This window comes from Phocoena sinus, chromosome 15 (genome assembly GCF_008692025.1).
Source record: "Phocoena sinus isolate mPhoSin1 chromosome 15, mPhoSin1.pri, whole genome shotgun sequence".
In the NCBI taxonomy this organism is placed as follows: Eukaryota; Metazoa; Chordata; class Mammalia; order Artiodactyla; family Phocoenidae; genus Phocoena; species Phocoena sinus.
Genome location: NC_045777.1, coordinates 57,139,507 through 57,156,588, shown reverse-complemented (window position 1 = coordinate 57,156,588; position 17,082 = coordinate 57,139,507). Strand labels below are relative to the sequence as shown.

Genomic DNA, 17,082 nt, shown 5'->3' with positions numbered 1-17,082 from the left:
GAGACACACTTTGAAGGGAGGAGTCTCCATTCATACCTGCTTTAAGCCCTTACCTGGCTGCCATCGCTCCCTAATTGAGACCCATAAATTTAGCCCATTCCGGCAACTGCCATCTCACCCCACACTCCCTTTCCTCTCTCTATGTCTTAGCCCCACCACGCTCCTTCCCACCCCAGGGCCTTTGCACATGCTCTCACCTCTCTCAGGAATGTCCTTTTCTTTGTTTAATTCCTGATTAAAGATCTCAGGTCAATCAGCACTTTTCAGAGAAGTCTCTCCTGGCTCCTCCAGCACCATGCCTGACCCTGCTGTGGGTCACACAGTGATTTTGTACCTTGTGTGATTACTGGTTTAACATCTGCCTCCGCTATTAGAGTGTATCAATGGGGGGTGGGGGGCAGGGCTAACGAGAGTTTTGTTTAGCCCAGGGCTTGGAACAGAGTACAGGTGCAATAAATATTTGTCAGATGGCTGGCTGAACCGCTAATGAGGCCTTGTTGGGCAGAAAACTTAGACCACATGCCCTCATCAGCTGTTAGCTCAGGTCTGGCTGCTAGGCCAGTGCCATCAGATGGGGCCAAGGTGGTGGGCTGATATCACTGACTGCAGGAGACTTAAACAACCACAATTTGGGAGAGAGAACTCCCTGCAACCTGTCTCGTCCTATGGCGGAGGGCCGGCACCCACTGAGCCATGGAGGCTTATCTAGCCCACCACCTGACATTTTGGTTATTGGTTAGCACTACCCGCCTACCACTTCCCCAGGCTGTGACTCCTCAGGGGCGGGAACAGGGCAGGCACTTTTTATTTCCGGGTGCTCAGTGCCCAACACAGAGCCCAGCATGGGCAACACATCCAGTGAATTGTAGACCCGAACTGCACAACCTCAGGTGTGAAATTCTGAGAAGCTTCAGTTTAGTTGAGAAGGGCTTTGGGGAAAAAAGGAAGAGAAGGGACTGCCTTAGTTTGCTCTGGCTGCCGTAACAGAATACCACAGACAGGTGACTTAAACAACAGCAGCTGATTTCTCCCAGTTTTGGAGGCTGAGAAATCCAAGATCAAGGTGCTGGCCAATTCAGTTCCTGTTGGAGAACTCTCTTGCAGGCTTGTAGAGGGCTGCCTTCAACAGTCTCTTCTTTGTGTGGGTGTAGAGGAGGGAACAAAGGAGGTGAGAGGGAGAGGGAGATGGGGGGAGGGAGTGTGTTACTGGAAAACTGGGTTCATCTCTTGGTGGGTGTGGAGTGAAAAGACACAACCAGGCTAAAGATCAGGAGAATGAAAGATTTATCATTACTGGCAGCAAGTAAGAACACCTGGGATCTTTCCCAAAGCAGTGTCTCCCCAATAGCAAAATCGGGAAAGTTTTTCTTTGGCCACACAGCTTATGGGATTTTAGTTCCCTGACCAGGGATCGAACCTGGGGCCCCCGCAGTGAGAGTGCCAAGTCCTAACCACTGGACCACCAGGGAATTCCCCAAACTGGGGAAGTTTTAATCCCCTATTCAGGAAGGGGATTGAGCAGAGAATTCAGCACAGAATTGGGACAAAGGTCGACAGAGTCCAAGTTTTAGTTGATTGAGGTCAGGAGGGTCAACATCATCATTCCCTTGAGGAGGAACTACAACTGTTCTATCACTGAACTCTTGTTTCTTGACTACTTTTCCTTTGTTCCTGCATTCCCTCACTTCCCTGAAGATCATTAATTATTGAGCCCTGTTAAAGGACAAACATTGTGGCTGGGCTTAGATCACAAAATGGCTTAGGCCAAAAATGGCTCCTCTTATGTCAAGAAAGCCATGCCTGGTTCTTTCTCTGGGGACCCCTAACCTATCTGCATACAAGAGCAAGCAGAACTGGTGAGTTCCAGGAGGGACACCCGTGCTGTCCCCACTCCTGGACCCTGTTATCCCAGGACAGTTACAGGATCCCTCCCCCGTTCCCGCCCCTCAACTACCAGCCTGAGCCTGGGTCCAGGGCTGGGTTCCCTTTCAGAGGCTGCTCCCGACTTGCTGTGTGTGAGGGGGTGGGTCACCTCTCGTGCCTCGGTTTCCTCTCCTATGAGTTCGAAATTAATTAAAAAAAAAAAGAAAAAAGGGGGGGTGGGATGAATTGGGAGATTGGGATTGACATATATACACTATTGATACTATGTATAAAATAGATAACTAATGAGAACCTGCTGTATGGCACAGGGAACTCTACTCAGTGCTCTGTGGTGACCTAAATGGGAAGGAAATCCAAAAAAGAGGGGATGTATGTATACGTATAGCTGATTCGCTTTGCTGGACAGTAGAAACTAACACAACATTGTAAAGCAACCATACTCCAATAAAAATTAATTTAAAAAAAAACCCTGCAGACACAGAGGACTCAAGGAGGGAGTGGAAATTAAGAGCAAAACACAAACAAAAAGAACGAAATCAACAGATTTCCCTCGTTTTTTTGTTCTTTCTTTCTTTGCATTTTTTGGGTTTTCTTTTCCTCCCTTCGGCCGCTCTCTTCATTCCTTCTTGTCATTCCTAGATCTCTTTCTTCGCGCTAAAACGGAGGTGCCCCTGGGCCGTCCGGTTTCTGGAGCTAAGGTCAGGTGGGGGACCAGACCCGACGCCGTTGTCTAGGGGAGGAACCTGTTCGGGCGCGAAGACCAGATTCTCTCCCTTTTCAGGGGAGTTTGAAGCCGGGTCCCCCCCCCCCCCCCACAAGGCCATGCGCCCGGCGATCCTGCCAGTCGCGCGCGAGGACACAAAGATCCCGCCGGGGCTGTGCTCCCGCCCGCCCCGCCCCTGCTCCAGACCGCAGTCCCATTGGCTGAGAGCTCCTGGGGGCGGGGTCAGGGGCGGGGACGCGGCGAGCCCGCCCCGCGAACCGCGCCCCCTCCCCAGCTCAGTTCCCGCAGTTCGAGCAGAGCAGCTGGCTGAGCGGAGTGGATCGTCAGGTAGGGAGCTTCTCCGGGGACCCCAGGAGGGGTGTGGTGTGGTGTCCCCGCCCCGAGGGAGGCCCAGGAACCTCCGGGATGGGACCTCGGCCTCTTCGGCCGCCGCTGCCCCCATTCACCGCCCCCTCTGCAGGGTCTTCCAGCTCGCCGGCAGAGGGCCCCAGGCTGGGTCTCTCTAGGCCCCTAGGAAATACCCGGGCCGCCTTGGCCTATTTGGGGAGCGCGGGTTACTCATCCCCCTCTGGAGAATGGTGGGTGTGGCAGCAGCTGGAGGGATGTGAGGCGGACGTCGGGTTGCATTTCCCGCCTGCCCACCTGTTTTCTTCTAGCGGAAAAAAACCTCCCCTCCTCCTCGTCCCGCCCCCGCCCGCCCCCACCCTCCCCCTGGTTTCGCCTGTGGGCTGGAGCAGGATGGGGTGGCTTGCGGTGCGCTGGGGCGAAGCGCGGCGGGGGTGGGGGGCGCCGCTCGGGGAGGTGGAGACAGCCCCCAGCCAGGCCTGGCCGCACCAGCTGTGGGCTCAGTGGTGGGACGTCGGCCAGGCTTGACGGGGAGGTGGGCTGGGGGTATCCTGGCGCCGGACGATTGGCCGCGTCTGGGGAGGAGGAGCTGCCTGGCGCTCGCCCGGTGTGTTTGCGTCTGGATGAGGGGCCCCAGAGGCCTTGCCGAGAAACTTCTTCTGCGCCCACAGGCTCCCTCCCGACAGCCTCACTGGCAGACCAAGTTTGCAGGCCGGAAATGCAACGGTTTTTTGTTTTGTATTGATTTCTAACAAGGAAGCCCCTGGTTCCCACAGCTTATCTGGGGTTGGAGTGGATGGGTGTATTGGAGGTGGGGGACAGGAGATAAGCCCCTCCAGGCACGATCTCCGTTCCCACAGGCGGGGGTATCTCACTGCAAAATAGGAGGCTTCTCTGAGCCTCCGTCTCCCCATCCGTAGACTGGGGATGTAACTTTTCCTATCATAACGGGGTGAGTGAGAATAAAAGGACATGGCTGACCCAGTGCGGGGAGGAACGTTAGCTACTGTTAACATTTTTTACTGGCTTTTTGGATATTTCTTGGTCTCTTCACTCCCTCATTGGAGGAGTCTTGCCCCTCCAATGCGTTCGCCACCCTGAACCCAGGGAGGACTTGTAAAAACAGGTTCAGATCAACCCCCGGCTTAAAATCGTCCACTGATGCCCCCATTGTCGGTCAAGTCTGAAACTTTTCAACAGAGCTTTCTATTATCTTCCCCCGAGACCCTCCCAGCCTCTTTCTGCCGTCCGTCCTCCCTCCCCCTGGGCCTTTGCCCCTGCAGGTCCCAGGAAAAACTTCCCCACTCCGCCTTTAGGACTCGAAGCAGCCGCTGCCTCCTCGGGGCCAGGGGCCTCCTCCAAGCCCCCTCTGTGCTCGCCTTCCCCGGGCGGACTCGATGACCGCCGTTCTCAAAGCTGCCGTGTTTGTCACTCCCTCCCCCCACCCCCGCCCCCAGCAGAGCCGGAACTGGGGCCTGTAGCGCCGCCCAGCCCAGCCCGGAGTAGATGCTCGCAATGAGCTGAGCCAGGCCCAGCGCCGGGCTTTGGGTCCTGGGCGGGGACGAGGGTGGGTCTTTGTCTCACCGAGTGGCAAAGTCAGGGCATTTGGTTTGTGTCCCATCAGCAGGGACAGGAATGGGAGGGATTATTCTAGATGGCCCTAGGCCTGACAGTTCTGTCGTTAGCGGCTCCACCATTGTTTCCGAGCCTTTGTATCTGGTACCCCCTGCACAACATCCTCCGCACGACGTCCGCCGGGCTGGGAGGCTGCACCAGGACTGTCCCATTTGACAGATGGGCAAACTGAGGCAGGGAGCGGTGACGTCGCTTGCCAGGGGTCACAGAGGGAGTGGAGTGCAGAGTTAGGCCTGAGACTCAGGTCTGACCGAAGCCCTGGGAGAATGGAGGCGAGAATGGAATACAGGAGGGCTGGAAGTGGGGGTGATGGGGTGCGGAGTAGGCCCCTAGTTACGAACAAGGGCTTGGGCTCCTCCCAGGAGGACTGCCCATGCTGGGAGCCGGCGGGCGCAGGGTCCTGGGCGGGGCGGGCGTGTTCGGGAGCGCTAACGGGGGGCAGTGCTGGAGGGGCGCCTCTTCTTCCCGGTCGCTGGCCCTCGGGTTTCTGGCCTCTTCCCAGCACTCTGGGGCGGCCGAGCAGTTCCCGGCTGGGCTTGCTCCCCCTCCCCGGACGCCGGCATCGCGGGCTGCACCCTCCGCGCCGAGTTCGTATTTCTCCCTGCTGCTGGCGCTGCAGGGTCCAGCCACGCCGCCCCGCCCTTGCGCCCCCTCCACTTGATTCCCCACTTTCCCCAACTCCGCTCCCTCCCCACTGACTCCCCGCCCCACCCCCTGGCCTCGGCGCTCTCTGAATCCCCGCCCCTTGAGTCCCCGCCCCCTTCCTTTCCCCCTTTCCCCCTCCCCTCTATCCTCGCTCTATTCCCCGCCTCCCTCGCCTGAGCCCCACTCTCCCCCGAACAATGGAGGGGATTGTGGCCCAAGCCCGCCTCGGGCTCCTCATGGGCCTCTCCTGCTTCCTGGGACCCCACTGTCCAGCCTCCGCTGGCTCACCCAGCCCCTCGGCCCACGTGCTCTTGGTTCTGCGGGGCTGGGGCTTAGCTGGGCTGGAGGCTGAGAAGGGAAGGGAGGCGTCTCTGCTGCCTCAGCTTACAGACGAGGAACCTGGGTGTACTAAGGTGACTTTGTGACTCATCTGAAGCTCCCCCCCACAAAAAATTTCTCTCCACCCTCATGCTGGTTGAGAGGTGGGCAAGGCCGATAACCCGGTAACCCGCACTACTCTTTTGTGTGTACTACTCTGTGTCGGTTGACCAGCATCTACCTTGCTGGGGGGAACTCCTTAGAAATGCAGAATCTGGGACTCCGCCCCCATCTTCAGCATCTCCATTTTAGCACCGACTTTCTCCAGTGTCCTGTCCTGTTCCCTTCATGTGGGCTAGTAGTCATCCCCACCTGCCAGACACCTGGGAGGTGTCTGAACATGGTGCCCAGCCCTGGCCTCCCCCATCCAGAAACCCATGGAAGGCTCGACACCCCATTTTTCAGAGTAGGCTTGGAGAGATCTGGCTTTGCTGAGAACCATGCTGAGAATGAAGCTCCCAACTTGAACTCAGCTCTTTCCCCTCCATCTCCCTGCCCTCAAGCGTCTGAAAGCTACCAACAATGGAGCCTTGTGGAATGAACTGCAAACTCCTTCTCACTAAAGTGTAAATGACGGATAGCACTGCCAAGGATCCCCTCCCTGGAGTCAGCAACTGGCTACTTGGCTCAAGACGTGGCGCAGTGGTTGAGAGTCCGCCTGCCGATGCAGGGGACGCGGGTTCGTGCCCCGGTCCGGGAGGATCCCACATGCCGCGGAGCGGCTGGGCCCGTGAGCCATGGCCGCTGAGCCTGCGCGTCCGGAGCCTGTGCTCCGCAACGGGAGAGGCCACAGCAGTGAGAGGCCCGCGTACCGCAAAAAAAAAACAAAAAACAAACAAACAAAAAAAAACAAACAAAAAAAAGACAGACTTGTCCTTGATACGATTGGTGGGGTTTGAGGCCGAGAGGAGGGGAGGGGGTTAGCAGGAGCTCTGCAGGATTGGGTCTCCAGTCCCTTGATATGTGGGTGGGTGGAAGAAGGGTCAGGAAGACCAGAGCCTGGTGCCCAGCTGAACTCTCTGAACCTTCCAGGAGGACATGCCGGGCCTGTGGAAAATTCCCAGGCTATTTTGGGCTGAGGCCCCCTTCCTGCCCTTTCCCAGGGTAAAGGCCCTGCTGGTGCCGGGGGTGGGGTGGCCTTGCCCCGTCCACTGATGTGCATACACAGGCAGTGACAGGTGTGCATCCACGTGTGCGCCTGGCTTCAGACACACACGTGTGCACATACACCACACATGTGAGCAGAGCCAAATACGCCCATACAGTCCCGTGCACACACAGCCATACGCATTTACGCACATGTACACACACAGGTGTGCACACAGCTCAGCAGCCGTGGCGTGCCTTGGGCGTGACATTCCGTCTGAGTTTGCTGCAGCCCTGAGGCCTGTCCCAGGTCTGGCCTAGAGCCTCCTAGCAGACTGAGCCTCAGTTGCCTGTTTGCAAATGCCCTGCAGCTGTAGGGAATTGAGGGGGGTCCAGGAGGGGGGCTAGTGGCAGCGGGTGGGCCCTGCCTCCTCCAGGGTCAGTTCCAAGGCTCCCCTGGTGTTGCTGGGAGAGCAGTTGCTGGTTGGAAGCACCGGTGGGTGGGGATGAGGGTGGGGGGGTGACTGCTGCACACCCCCCATCTGTGTGTTGGAGGGCAGCAGTGGGCCCCAGAGCTGGCTCCTGGGCTACTGGCTCCCCCCTCCCCCAGCTGTTTTCCTTACAGCTGGACTTTAACCCAGGCCTCCCCACACAGAGGCCATGCACTCCTTCTCCCTGCCCCCTCCCCCATGCTGCTCCCCCTCCCCACGCAGGCCCCTGGGGGCGGGCTGGCTCTTGTCCAGGCCTGCTCCAGCTGCCCCAGCTGCTTTCAGCTCTGATGGCCCAGGGGAGGCGGGCAGGGTGGTGGTTAAGGCTCCTGAGTCTCCCAGGCCGGCACTTACCTTCCTGTTCCCACTCCGGGAGGCTCTGGTGCCCCCCATGCCTCAGTTTCTCCCACTGCCAGGTACGCATGCGTGGCGCCCCTTGCTGCTGCTCGACTGTGCAAGGCACCGAGCACACAAGCACACATGAACTCCAGCGGGGCCTTTGGGTCCTAATGCTGGTTAAGACCCTGCTCTGTCCCAGCCCCAGTGCAGGGCCCTAGGACGTGGAGGGACTCCATGCTGCCTTCAGGTTGCTCCCCGCTCACGATGGTGGGCTTCCATTAGCATCTCTGCTGGACTGGGTATACTAGGGGAGTCAAGGGGGCTGGGGTGGAGAGAGAAGGGGGGCCCCAGTTTGGGCCTGCTTCATTAACCCAGGGGGAGGTAGCCCTGGCAGGGGACATGGTGACAGTCAGACAGACATGGTTGTGAAGAATGAAGACACATGGGGATGATGGTGATGCCCTCCAACCCAACCTGCCTCTCACCTCTCACCCCTCCTTCCCCAGTGCCCCGGACATCCCCCTGCCCCCAGTCTCCTTGCTGGCCTTCAGTCACACCTGCCCTTGCCAACCTCAGAGCCTTTGCACAGGCTGTTTCCCACACCTGGAAGAGCCTCTCTCTGTTTTGTAAATGGTCCACTCTTTCTTACTGTCCGGGACCCAGCCTGCACCCTCATTAGAGTGGCACCCCAACCCTGCTACTTTTTATGTCTCTCTATGTATTTCTTATCAGCCCTTTCAGCAGTCTGTAATGGTTATTTATTTTTTGGCCACACCACGCAGCTTGTGGGATCTCAGTTCCCCTACCAGGGATTGAACCTGGACCATGGCAATGAAAGCCTGGAATCCTAACCACTAGGCCACCAGGGAACCACCTGTAATGATTTTGTTTGTATATTTATTGACCTGTTTCTTCTCTGGCTCCAAATTCAGCCGTGTCTCTAGTGCCATGAACAGGGCCTGACACCGGGCACATATTTGTTGAATGACTTTATGATGACAGTTATAACAACAATGGTAGCTGACACTTAATGCTCACTTGTTCTGGGTGGAGGGTATGCAGAGTGCCTAACATGTATTGTTTCATTTCAACTTCATGGCAATGGTGTGAAGTCAGAACTATTAAAATCCCCATTTTCCTCATGCAGAAACCAAGGTCCAGAGAGGTTAAGTAACTTGCCCAAGATCACACAGCCGGCAGGGTGGGATTTGAAGTCAGATATGCCTGACATCAGGGGAAAGAGGGAGATTGTGGATGCGGGGGAGGGCACTTCCCCGCCTCACCCTGGTGTCACCAGGACGCAGTGGTCCCACCTGCTGTCCTGCGTGGGGCTTTCCCTTCTCTGGGCTGGCCCCCTTCCCAGAACCCCAGGGATTGAACATTCTAGGGCTCTATGACCTGTACTGGTGGGTCATGCTGGAGCCCTGACCCCTGGCCAAGGAGCCGGGGCCTTTCTGGGCTGGCTGCGGCTGCAGCTGAGAGAAGGGTCAGGAGGTAGCTATGTCACTTCCCCCGGGAAGCCAGGCGGCCCTCTCCCATCCCAGCCAGAGGGAGCGAGTCCTGAAAGGGGAGTGTGGGGGACTGCGGGGGGACTGTGGGGACAATGGAGGGAGAGGTTTCGTCCTTTGGGGGAAGGAGGCGGCCCTTTCCCTGGAGGATGCAGGTTGAAAACTGGTGCCCTGGGGCTGCGTAATTGCTATCGACCAGGCGCGCGTGGGGCAGGGCTGGTGGACTGGAGGCTCCGGGCTGTCAGAGCTGCTAGTTTTTTCAAACTAGTTGGAAACCTAGGTTTTGGAGCAAACTCCTGGGATGTTTAAAAGATATCTCATATTTTAAATTTGAAAACCCCATGTGAACCACACAGAACCCAGCAGGGCTGCCCTGTGAACGGGGGTGATGTCCGAGTCGGCCTCCTCCACTGTCCTGGGGCCACAGGGCCCGGCTCTGCTCCACCTTGAGTCCCCATCCCCCTCCCTGAGCAGGTGCTGAATGATGCCCACCCAGCTGCCCCACCGTGCAGATGGGAAAATTGATCCCAGAGAGGGGAAAGGACTCAGCCAAGGTCCTTTGGCTGCTGGGCTTTGCTCTCTCCTCGTGGCCTTGAGGCAAGGCCGCCAGTGTGTTGGGCACAGCGGCCACGTGCTGCTCTTGACACAGCTGCCAGAGCGAGGCAGGGACTATGGAGTCCGCTCCCTCCAGCCCCTCCAGCTGGGTCTGCCCCCGGCCTCTGATGCATGTTAGGGGTCACGGAGGGAATTCGATTTCTTAGCAGCAACTGGAGACTCAGGCTGTGTGGAAATTAACTTTAAGGCCTGGATCTGAGTAAGGGGCCTGGTGGAGATGCTGTCTTTGAAATGCCCCTGCCCCTCGGGGTCCCACACACTTACCTGCCGGGCTTCCCTCTCCTGGATGCAGGCCTGACTTGGGGTCTGAGCCTTCTTTGGTTTGTGTCCTGGAGTTTCCTGGACGAACACTTGAGTGTTGGTCCCTTTTTTGCCTCTGCCTTCCCCACAGTGTCCGGCACTTAGCCGGGGCCAGGAAATGTCTGACGAGTGGCTGGAGTCCTCATATAGTTGGTTGGCATTGAAGCATCCCCGCCCGCCCTGCCTGCCTGCCTCCCTGCTCCCGCCCTCCCTCCTTTCCTTCCTTCCACAAGGATTTACCACGCCTGGCCCGGCGTGTGCCAGGGTCTGTGCTGGGCACTGGGAACATAGAGGGGGCCAATGGTGTCCTTGTCAGTGATGCGACCTGGCATTTCCGTACAGAGCAATGATAGCGGGAGGCCCACGGCAGCTGCAGGAGCCCAGACCAGGCGCCTGCCCCGGCTGGAGTGAGCCGGGCGTGTTTCTGGAGCAGGTGGCCTCCACGCTGAGTGAGCCTCGAGCCTGCATTCCACAGCCAGAAGAATGAGTCTCAGATGGCAGACGCTGGGGTGGGGAGGCATCCGGGGGGCCTGTCCTTGCAAGGCGTGAGCCCCTGAGAGCCCCTGTCCCTCTCCAGGTCGGCCATGTCATCTGAGCCTCCTCCCCCATCACAGCACCCCACCCACCAGTCCTCGGCCGGGCTGCTGGATACCCAACAGGCCCGAGACCGCTCACCATCCCCGCTTCGGGGCAACGTGGTCCCGAGCCCACTGCCCACTCGCCGGACAAGGACCTTCTCAGCGTGAGTGTCAGGCTTCCTGAGACAGGTCGCCTGCGGGGTCCAGAGAGCCTCATGTCCCTGTCTGTCAGATGGGAGACTTGGGGTTGGGAAAGGGCTGATGGTGAGAAACTGGGCAGGCGCCTCGTAAACTGTACGGCGCTGCTCCAGGCCCACTTGAGGCTGTCACGAGCTGGGGGCAAGGATTGGGGATGGCCAGGGGTGGGAAATCGCTGGGGTCTTAAATCGTCAGGCTTTAACGACACACAGGCCTCTTCCCCCGTGAGCCCTTGACTTCATCGGCTGCAAAAGGGGGACAGTAGCAGGGTGGCCACGGTGCCGCAGGGGACCCACACGGTGCCTGGGAGGTGCAGAGCTCAGGCCAACGAGTGGAGGCTGCTGCTAGCTGCTGCTGCTAATAGCCTTCGGAGGGAGGGATGCGCAGAGAGCTTTTAGTCAGGGGGAGACTGAGGCCTGAGAAAACTCTGCCAGCGTCATTCAGAGAGTCATTGTCACCAGGGTCTCTGTGAATGGCTCCCAGAGTCGTGCAGTGCACAACCTGCACAGCTGTACGTGGTGGCCCCGGCCAGGACTCCCTGGGGCACAGCGTGGGTGGGCACTGGGATGAGCTGGGTGTGCCCGGGGAGCCGGGGGCTGTTCTGGAGGGCTGGCGGGGGCCGCTCACGCTTTCTCCTCTCTGGCAGGACGGTGCGGGCTTCACAGGGCCCTATCTACAAAGGAGTCTGCAAATGCTTCTGTCGGTCCAAGGGCCACGGCTTCATTACCCCGGCCGACGGCGGCCCTGACATCTTCCTGCACATCTCCGAGTAAGTCAGCGGCCAGTCTGGGTGCGCTGGGTCTGGGGTGGGTGCTGCCGTGGCCCCGAGGAGGCAGGGAGAGCGTGTGACTCTCCTGGGCGCCGGCTATGATGATGGTTGTGCAGCCAGGTGTGTGTGACTCTGCTTGTGGTCTGTGTGTGACAGTGGTCAGTGGTGGGGTCGTGAGCCCGTGGTGGTGGTGGCAGTGTGTCAGGCTGCAGGCGACTGCGTGTGCGCGTGTGTGAGTTGAGATCTGCTTGGGGTGGGTCTGAGTGCCCGTGTGGGTCTGGTGGCTGGGGAGGGGCGTCCCTGTGGGTCTGGGGAGCTGTGTTTCACCTGGCGGCTGGGCTCCTGCACTTCCTCGGGGGAAGCAGGCTGGTGAGGCGGGGGGCTGCCTGCGCTCTGTTCCAGGAAGGAAGTTTGGGGCTGGACCCTTCCTCCTGCCACTTGCTCACGGACGTCCTTCCTTCCTGAGTGTCTGGAAACCCTGGGGCGGGCAGTGGGGGGGACCCAGGGTGGAGCCCAAACGTCCTTGGTCTTGGGGCTGGAATGCGTCCAGCAGCCTGTGCTTCACTTCTGATCTTCTAAGCAGGCTGCAGATCTGTGGGGATCCGATTGGCACCCCGACCCGCACCCCAACCCTTGACCTCAGCGGCAGCTCCCCAGTCTTTCCGACTGTGGCAGGCAAAGTCCTTACCCCACACAGCAGACCTTGTCTACATAGAAACCATGTTTTTGAAATTAGGATCCTGTTGCACATGTCTGCTGGGATGGGAGAGTTATCCCTTCTGACCCTCCCCCAACATTCTTACACGCCGGGTCTTCAGTAGACCCCCCCGTACAGCGTAGACATGAGGATGACGCTAGAGCAATGCCTTCCACGTATGTATGAATCATACGTGGATGTAGACATGTATCTCCACACTGCCTCTTTCCAGAAAGGATTTGTAGTGGTTGACAAGGATACACACAGTGCACCAAAAAAATTAGAAAGGAAAGCATGGGGTTGGGGGGCAGATAAGAAAGATGGGGATACTTTGATGCCTAGTTCCACTGCTAGAAGTGGGCTACATGTTTATTCCTGAGCTTCCTGGTGGCCAAATCAAAGAGGGCAGCACCATCTGTGATGTTATTCTTCAGTCAAGGCAAACCAGTTCCGGGGGAGCTGGCTGGTCTTGGTGCTCAGGATCTGAAGGGGATTTTCCTCCTGGGGTCTCATCAAGGGGACATCAAGCTGGGCACCTCCCTATCATGGGTGAGATGGTGACTCATGTCCCATAGAAAGTAAGGGAAATGGACTTTCTGGAAAGCTCACTGGGGTTCTGAGGAGTTGAACAGCAGAGGTGTAGCCTGGTTTCTGGGACTCCTGGACGGGTCAGGGGGTCGGGGTGCTGCTCAGGAAACCCTCACCCGGGCCATCCCCCAACTCGGGCTCAGACTGCCTTTCCCCGCTGTTCCCTCCATCAGGCCCAAGGTGCCCTCGTTTAACATGCCATGTGAGCATCCCCAGGGGGTGGGGCTCCATCTCCGTCTCAGCAACCGAGGTCCCAGGGAAGGAGCTGATTGGGTGTGGGGCTCCTTAGCCACGACCAGAGGGCCATGGTGGTGCCCCCTGGTGGCAGGGCAGGGCGGCAGTTCCTCTGCGAGGGCTGGTGTCCTGGCTTCTCTGAGTGCCGGCCCTGAGTGCTCTCTCCCCACCCCACAGCGTGGAGGGGGAGTACGTCCCCGTGGAAGGCGATGAGGTCACCTATAAGATGTGCTCCATCCCGCCCAAGAACGAGAAGCTGCAGGCCGTGGAGGTGGTCATCACCCACCTGGCGCCGGGCACCAAGCACGAGACCTGGTCCGGCCACATCGTCAGCTCCTAGGAGAGGCCAGAGGCGCCCCTTCCCCAGGGCTTGGGGGAGACTCTGGGGCCGGAGGCAGGACCAAACTGGAGAGGACATTCTACCGCTTGAGATGGGGCTTCAAGGGGGGAGCGTGGTCCCTTTCAAGTGTCTCCTGAAGGAAGGGGTGTGGGGTGCTCTCGGCCACCAGCACAGCCTCTCACCATCTGAAAAGCATTAAAAGCATTGAAAAAGGAGAGGCGCCCGCTAGTGGCTGAGTGGAGGGTCTGTCCGAGCCCCACCCGGGACTGGGTCGGGTGGTCTTCCCCAGCCCACAGCCCCTCATCCCTGGAGGAAGGCTCAAAATCCCCAGATCTGGCCCTCTGGGTAGTGACATGGACCCTGCGTGTTTTCCCGGGAGGAATTCCCGCCCAAGCGGCCCCCTTGTGTCTCTCCTCGGCCCTGGGCAGAGCAGGCTTTTCTTTCTGGTTCTCAGCTGGTTGTTCAGGGGGCTGGGAGGGGCGGGGAGTGGGGGGAGGTTGGTACCTTTGCAGCAGGAGGTGTCACAGCTGGGTGTCTGGGAGCCCGGAGTCCTCCATCTGGCAGCGACGTGCTCAGAGGCGAATCGTAACTCTCTTCGAAGGCTGGTCCTTTCTGTCCGTCTTCAGGTTGAGTGATCCTGGCTCGGCAGCCCCGTCACTGAGGTGGTGGGTGGGAGTGGGGATGGCGGTGGGAGAGGGGAGTGTGGAGAGGGGAGGCTCTTTGTTTAAGACCAGACTTTTCTCCGGATCCAGCTAGAAAACAGCAGGTGGTTTGCTTCCTGACAGCCTGGGAAAGCCAGAAGTTGAAGGGGAAATACACCTTTGGTGGGGTTTTCTGGAAAACTGGTGTGAAGAACTGCTTAGGATTTTCTTTTTTTTATTTCATAACTGAAGTTCTCACCAGAGCCAGCTCTGTTTGCACTTTGCTGCTGACATTGCAAACCTTTGTAGATATTTCCAGTAAACAGATCCTTAGGATTTTCTTTGCTGTGGTTTGGTCTGGCTTTAGTTGTGTTTTAAAAATAGCAATAGCTGGGAAATACGTCTTGAAATATGTGGCCTGTATGTAGTCAAGTGTCCATTTGTCAGTGCAGGGAGGCGAGCCCTTGAAAGACAATGACGGCCTAATCCAGTGTCTTAAATCTGGAAATTTCTGCAAGGGGGTGGAAGGCCAGAACTATTTTGCTGAGAACTGGTGGAGTTGTTACTGGTGTGTGTGTGTGTGTTTAAAGTGTAACTGACCTACAACACTGTGTTAGTTCCCTGTGCACAACACAGTGATTTGATATTTTCATACATCACAAAATGACCACTGGAGTTGTTTTAAATAGGCAAGTAAGTGTGTTGGTTTCCAGTATGCAGTGAAACATCGTAGTTAAGGAAGTTGATCCTATTTCCTGGCCTGTCGTGCCCCTCGAAGGGTCCTCCTGCCTCTGCCTTCTGCTGCCCCGCGGTGGCCTTCTCCCCTCCAGCCTTGGATGGTCTGTCCCCAGGTGGCTCCTGGAGACCCGTCTGTTGGGTACAGACCACGCTTCCAGAGCCACTTCCCGAGACCCGTGCAGGCTCCTGGGTCTCCCTCCACCTGCTCCCCCAGGTGTCTCCAGTGCCCTGTCCTCACCTTGACACATGGTTGGGGCTCCTTGTGACCTGCCAGCCCACCAGCGGGCTGGGAGTTGGATCTGCTCTTCTGAGCTAAACTTTGGGCTCTCGCTGTGTAGACTCCTTTGTAAATGGCTCTTGCTCTGTCCTTCCTGGTGACCACATCTTTCTCAGTCAGAGCTGGAAGGGACCCTTCCCCACTCAAGCACAGAGTCTCAAGTTACAGAAACTCCGGAGGCTCTGGGAGGACGGACGGTGTTGGCGACGGAGCTGGGCACAGAATCCGGATTCCTGACTGCAGGTCACCTCCCACCAGCATCCTTCTCTCAGTAAAGTCTGTTTTGCGTGAGGCTCTGCGTTATGTGTTAATGGGAATCTGGTTGCCAGGGAGCTTTTCCTTGAAGCCAGCAGGTAAGGGCGTCTCCCCAGAGGAGGCTGACAGTCATTCTACTTTGCAGTCTGGTTTTTTGGGGGATGAATAAGAAAATGGGATCAGCCCTTCTTCCTTAATCACCATCCTCGTGCGTAGGCAAGCTTAGCAGTGGGATGTGGCTTCGTGACAGTAGAAAATGCCACTTACGTGGTCAGCTGTGGATAAACGCACTGCTGATGCATTTAAATTGGTACTGTGTGAGCAGAAGCAGTCTGGCCAAGGGTGGTCCAGACGGAGGGAAGTTGGGAAGTGGGAGGGGAGGCAGCCCAGGTTCTTGGTTTCCAGGAGTGCAGCAGGGAGATGCAGGGGGCACAAGAGGCTGCGAAGGTCCTCCTTGGCCAGCATTTCCCTCGGGAGGTAGATAATGGCTTTGGGCATGCAGAGGTGAACATCTTTATTGTAAAAATATACAGATTTTCAGAGTGCATTAGGACAAATTATAACCAGCCCATTGAACCTGATTAGGGAAAGGCCGGAGTAAGCACTGAACCCCAAACACATGTGGTGCCATGCGGCTCGAGGGAGGGAGGGTGGGTTTGGTGGTAGCCAGGGTGAGGGGGGCGGGGGGTGGGCAGATGTGGAAGGGAGCCTGGAGGCCTGGCGGAGTTGGCCCTGTCTGGGCAGGAGAGGGAAGCAGCCACCTTTGCCTCACCCAAATGTCTGCCAAACTTGTTTCTTGCTGGCCCTCCAGTCACTCCCTGCCCGGAAGCTAGACAGACCTACCCTTGTCACACAGATGGGCCTCCCCCGGCCCCTCCCTCGGGATCGAGTTCAGGCTCCCCACTGAGCTTTATATGGGCCTTCCAGCGGCCAGTAGCTGCTAGTGGTCTTTCCCTTGAGGCTTCTTAAGCCCTAGAGCGCGGGGCTAAATACCTGGTCAGCTTCTGCAGTGCAGGGGGTGGGGGCAGGGGGTGGGGAAGGGGAGGAGGAAGCTTTCTTAACAGCCCCACGCTGACCTGGGGCAACCTCTTTGCTTCCCTCTTGCTCAGCATTTAGCTACCGTGTTTACATTTCTTGTGATGTTGTCTACCGTCCTGGAACGGCAGAAGGCTGAGGGAATGACTTATCCTCGTCTGTCAAGCAGGGTTGACAGTCCCGTCTTACAGGGTTTCTGGGGATGATTAAGTTAGCGATAGCTCACACTGTCCTAAGTGCTTCACTGAAGTTAACGCGGTTAAGTTACACGTGTAGTAGGGACTATAATCCCATTCGACAGACGAGCAAACTGAGGCTGGGGTGAAGTCGTCCTCCATCACACAGCCAGTCAGCAGCAGCTGAACCAGGATCTGAATCCTGGCAGCCGGCTCTTCCCTGCCAACGACAGAAGCTGCTGCTTTGCGAGCACGTGTAAGGCATCAGCCGCTGCTGCCTGCATGTTACTTACCTACTATTACCTGACATCCCCACCATGGAGCCCAGCTGCAGAGGCCCCCGGGGAGCGGGGCGGGTGCTGGGGAATACCTGAAGAGAGAAGAGGTGGGATACATGGCCGGGGAGCTTGGACCAGGATAAGACCACCGCAGCAGGGGAAGGATGGCGCGAAGTCTGAAGTCTTTGGAGGTGGGGAGGCAGGTTGAGGGAATTGTGACAGTGTAGGCGAGGGGGCCCAGCCTGATGGCCTCGGGGTACCTACCCAGGGCAGCCCTGTGCAGGGCGGAGAAACAGTGCACCCTTCACCTCATGAAAGTTGGGACAAGTCT

At 57.8% G+C, this 17,082-nt stretch overlaps 1 protein-coding gene and 1 non-coding gene across 2 annotated transcripts; one reads left to right on the top strand and one right to left on the bottom strand.

Moving 5' to 3' along the window:
* Positions 1 to 1,396: 1,396 nt before the first annotated feature.
* On the bottom strand, positions 1,397 to 1,469 carry TRNAE-CUC. Its single transcript has one exon. It is a non-coding gene; the product is annotated as a tRNA-Glu (tRNA).
* Positions 1,470 to 2,882: 1,413 nt separating this feature from the next.
* On the top strand, positions 2,883 to 15,299 carry CARHSP1 (calcium regulated heat stable protein 1). The gene is made up of 4 exons (XM_032607024.1): positions 2,883 to 2,935; positions 10,525 to 10,689; positions 11,370 to 11,492; positions 13,189 to 15,299. The coding sequence occupies exons 2-4, from the start codon at positions 10,532 to 10,534 to the stop codon at positions 13,349 to 13,351; spliced, it is 444 nt and encodes a 147-aa protein (XP_032462915.1). The 5' UTR covers positions 2,883 to 2,935; positions 10,525 to 10,531; the 3' UTR covers positions 13,352 to 15,299.
* The last annotated feature ends 1,783 nt before the right edge of the window (positions 15,300 to 17,082 follow it).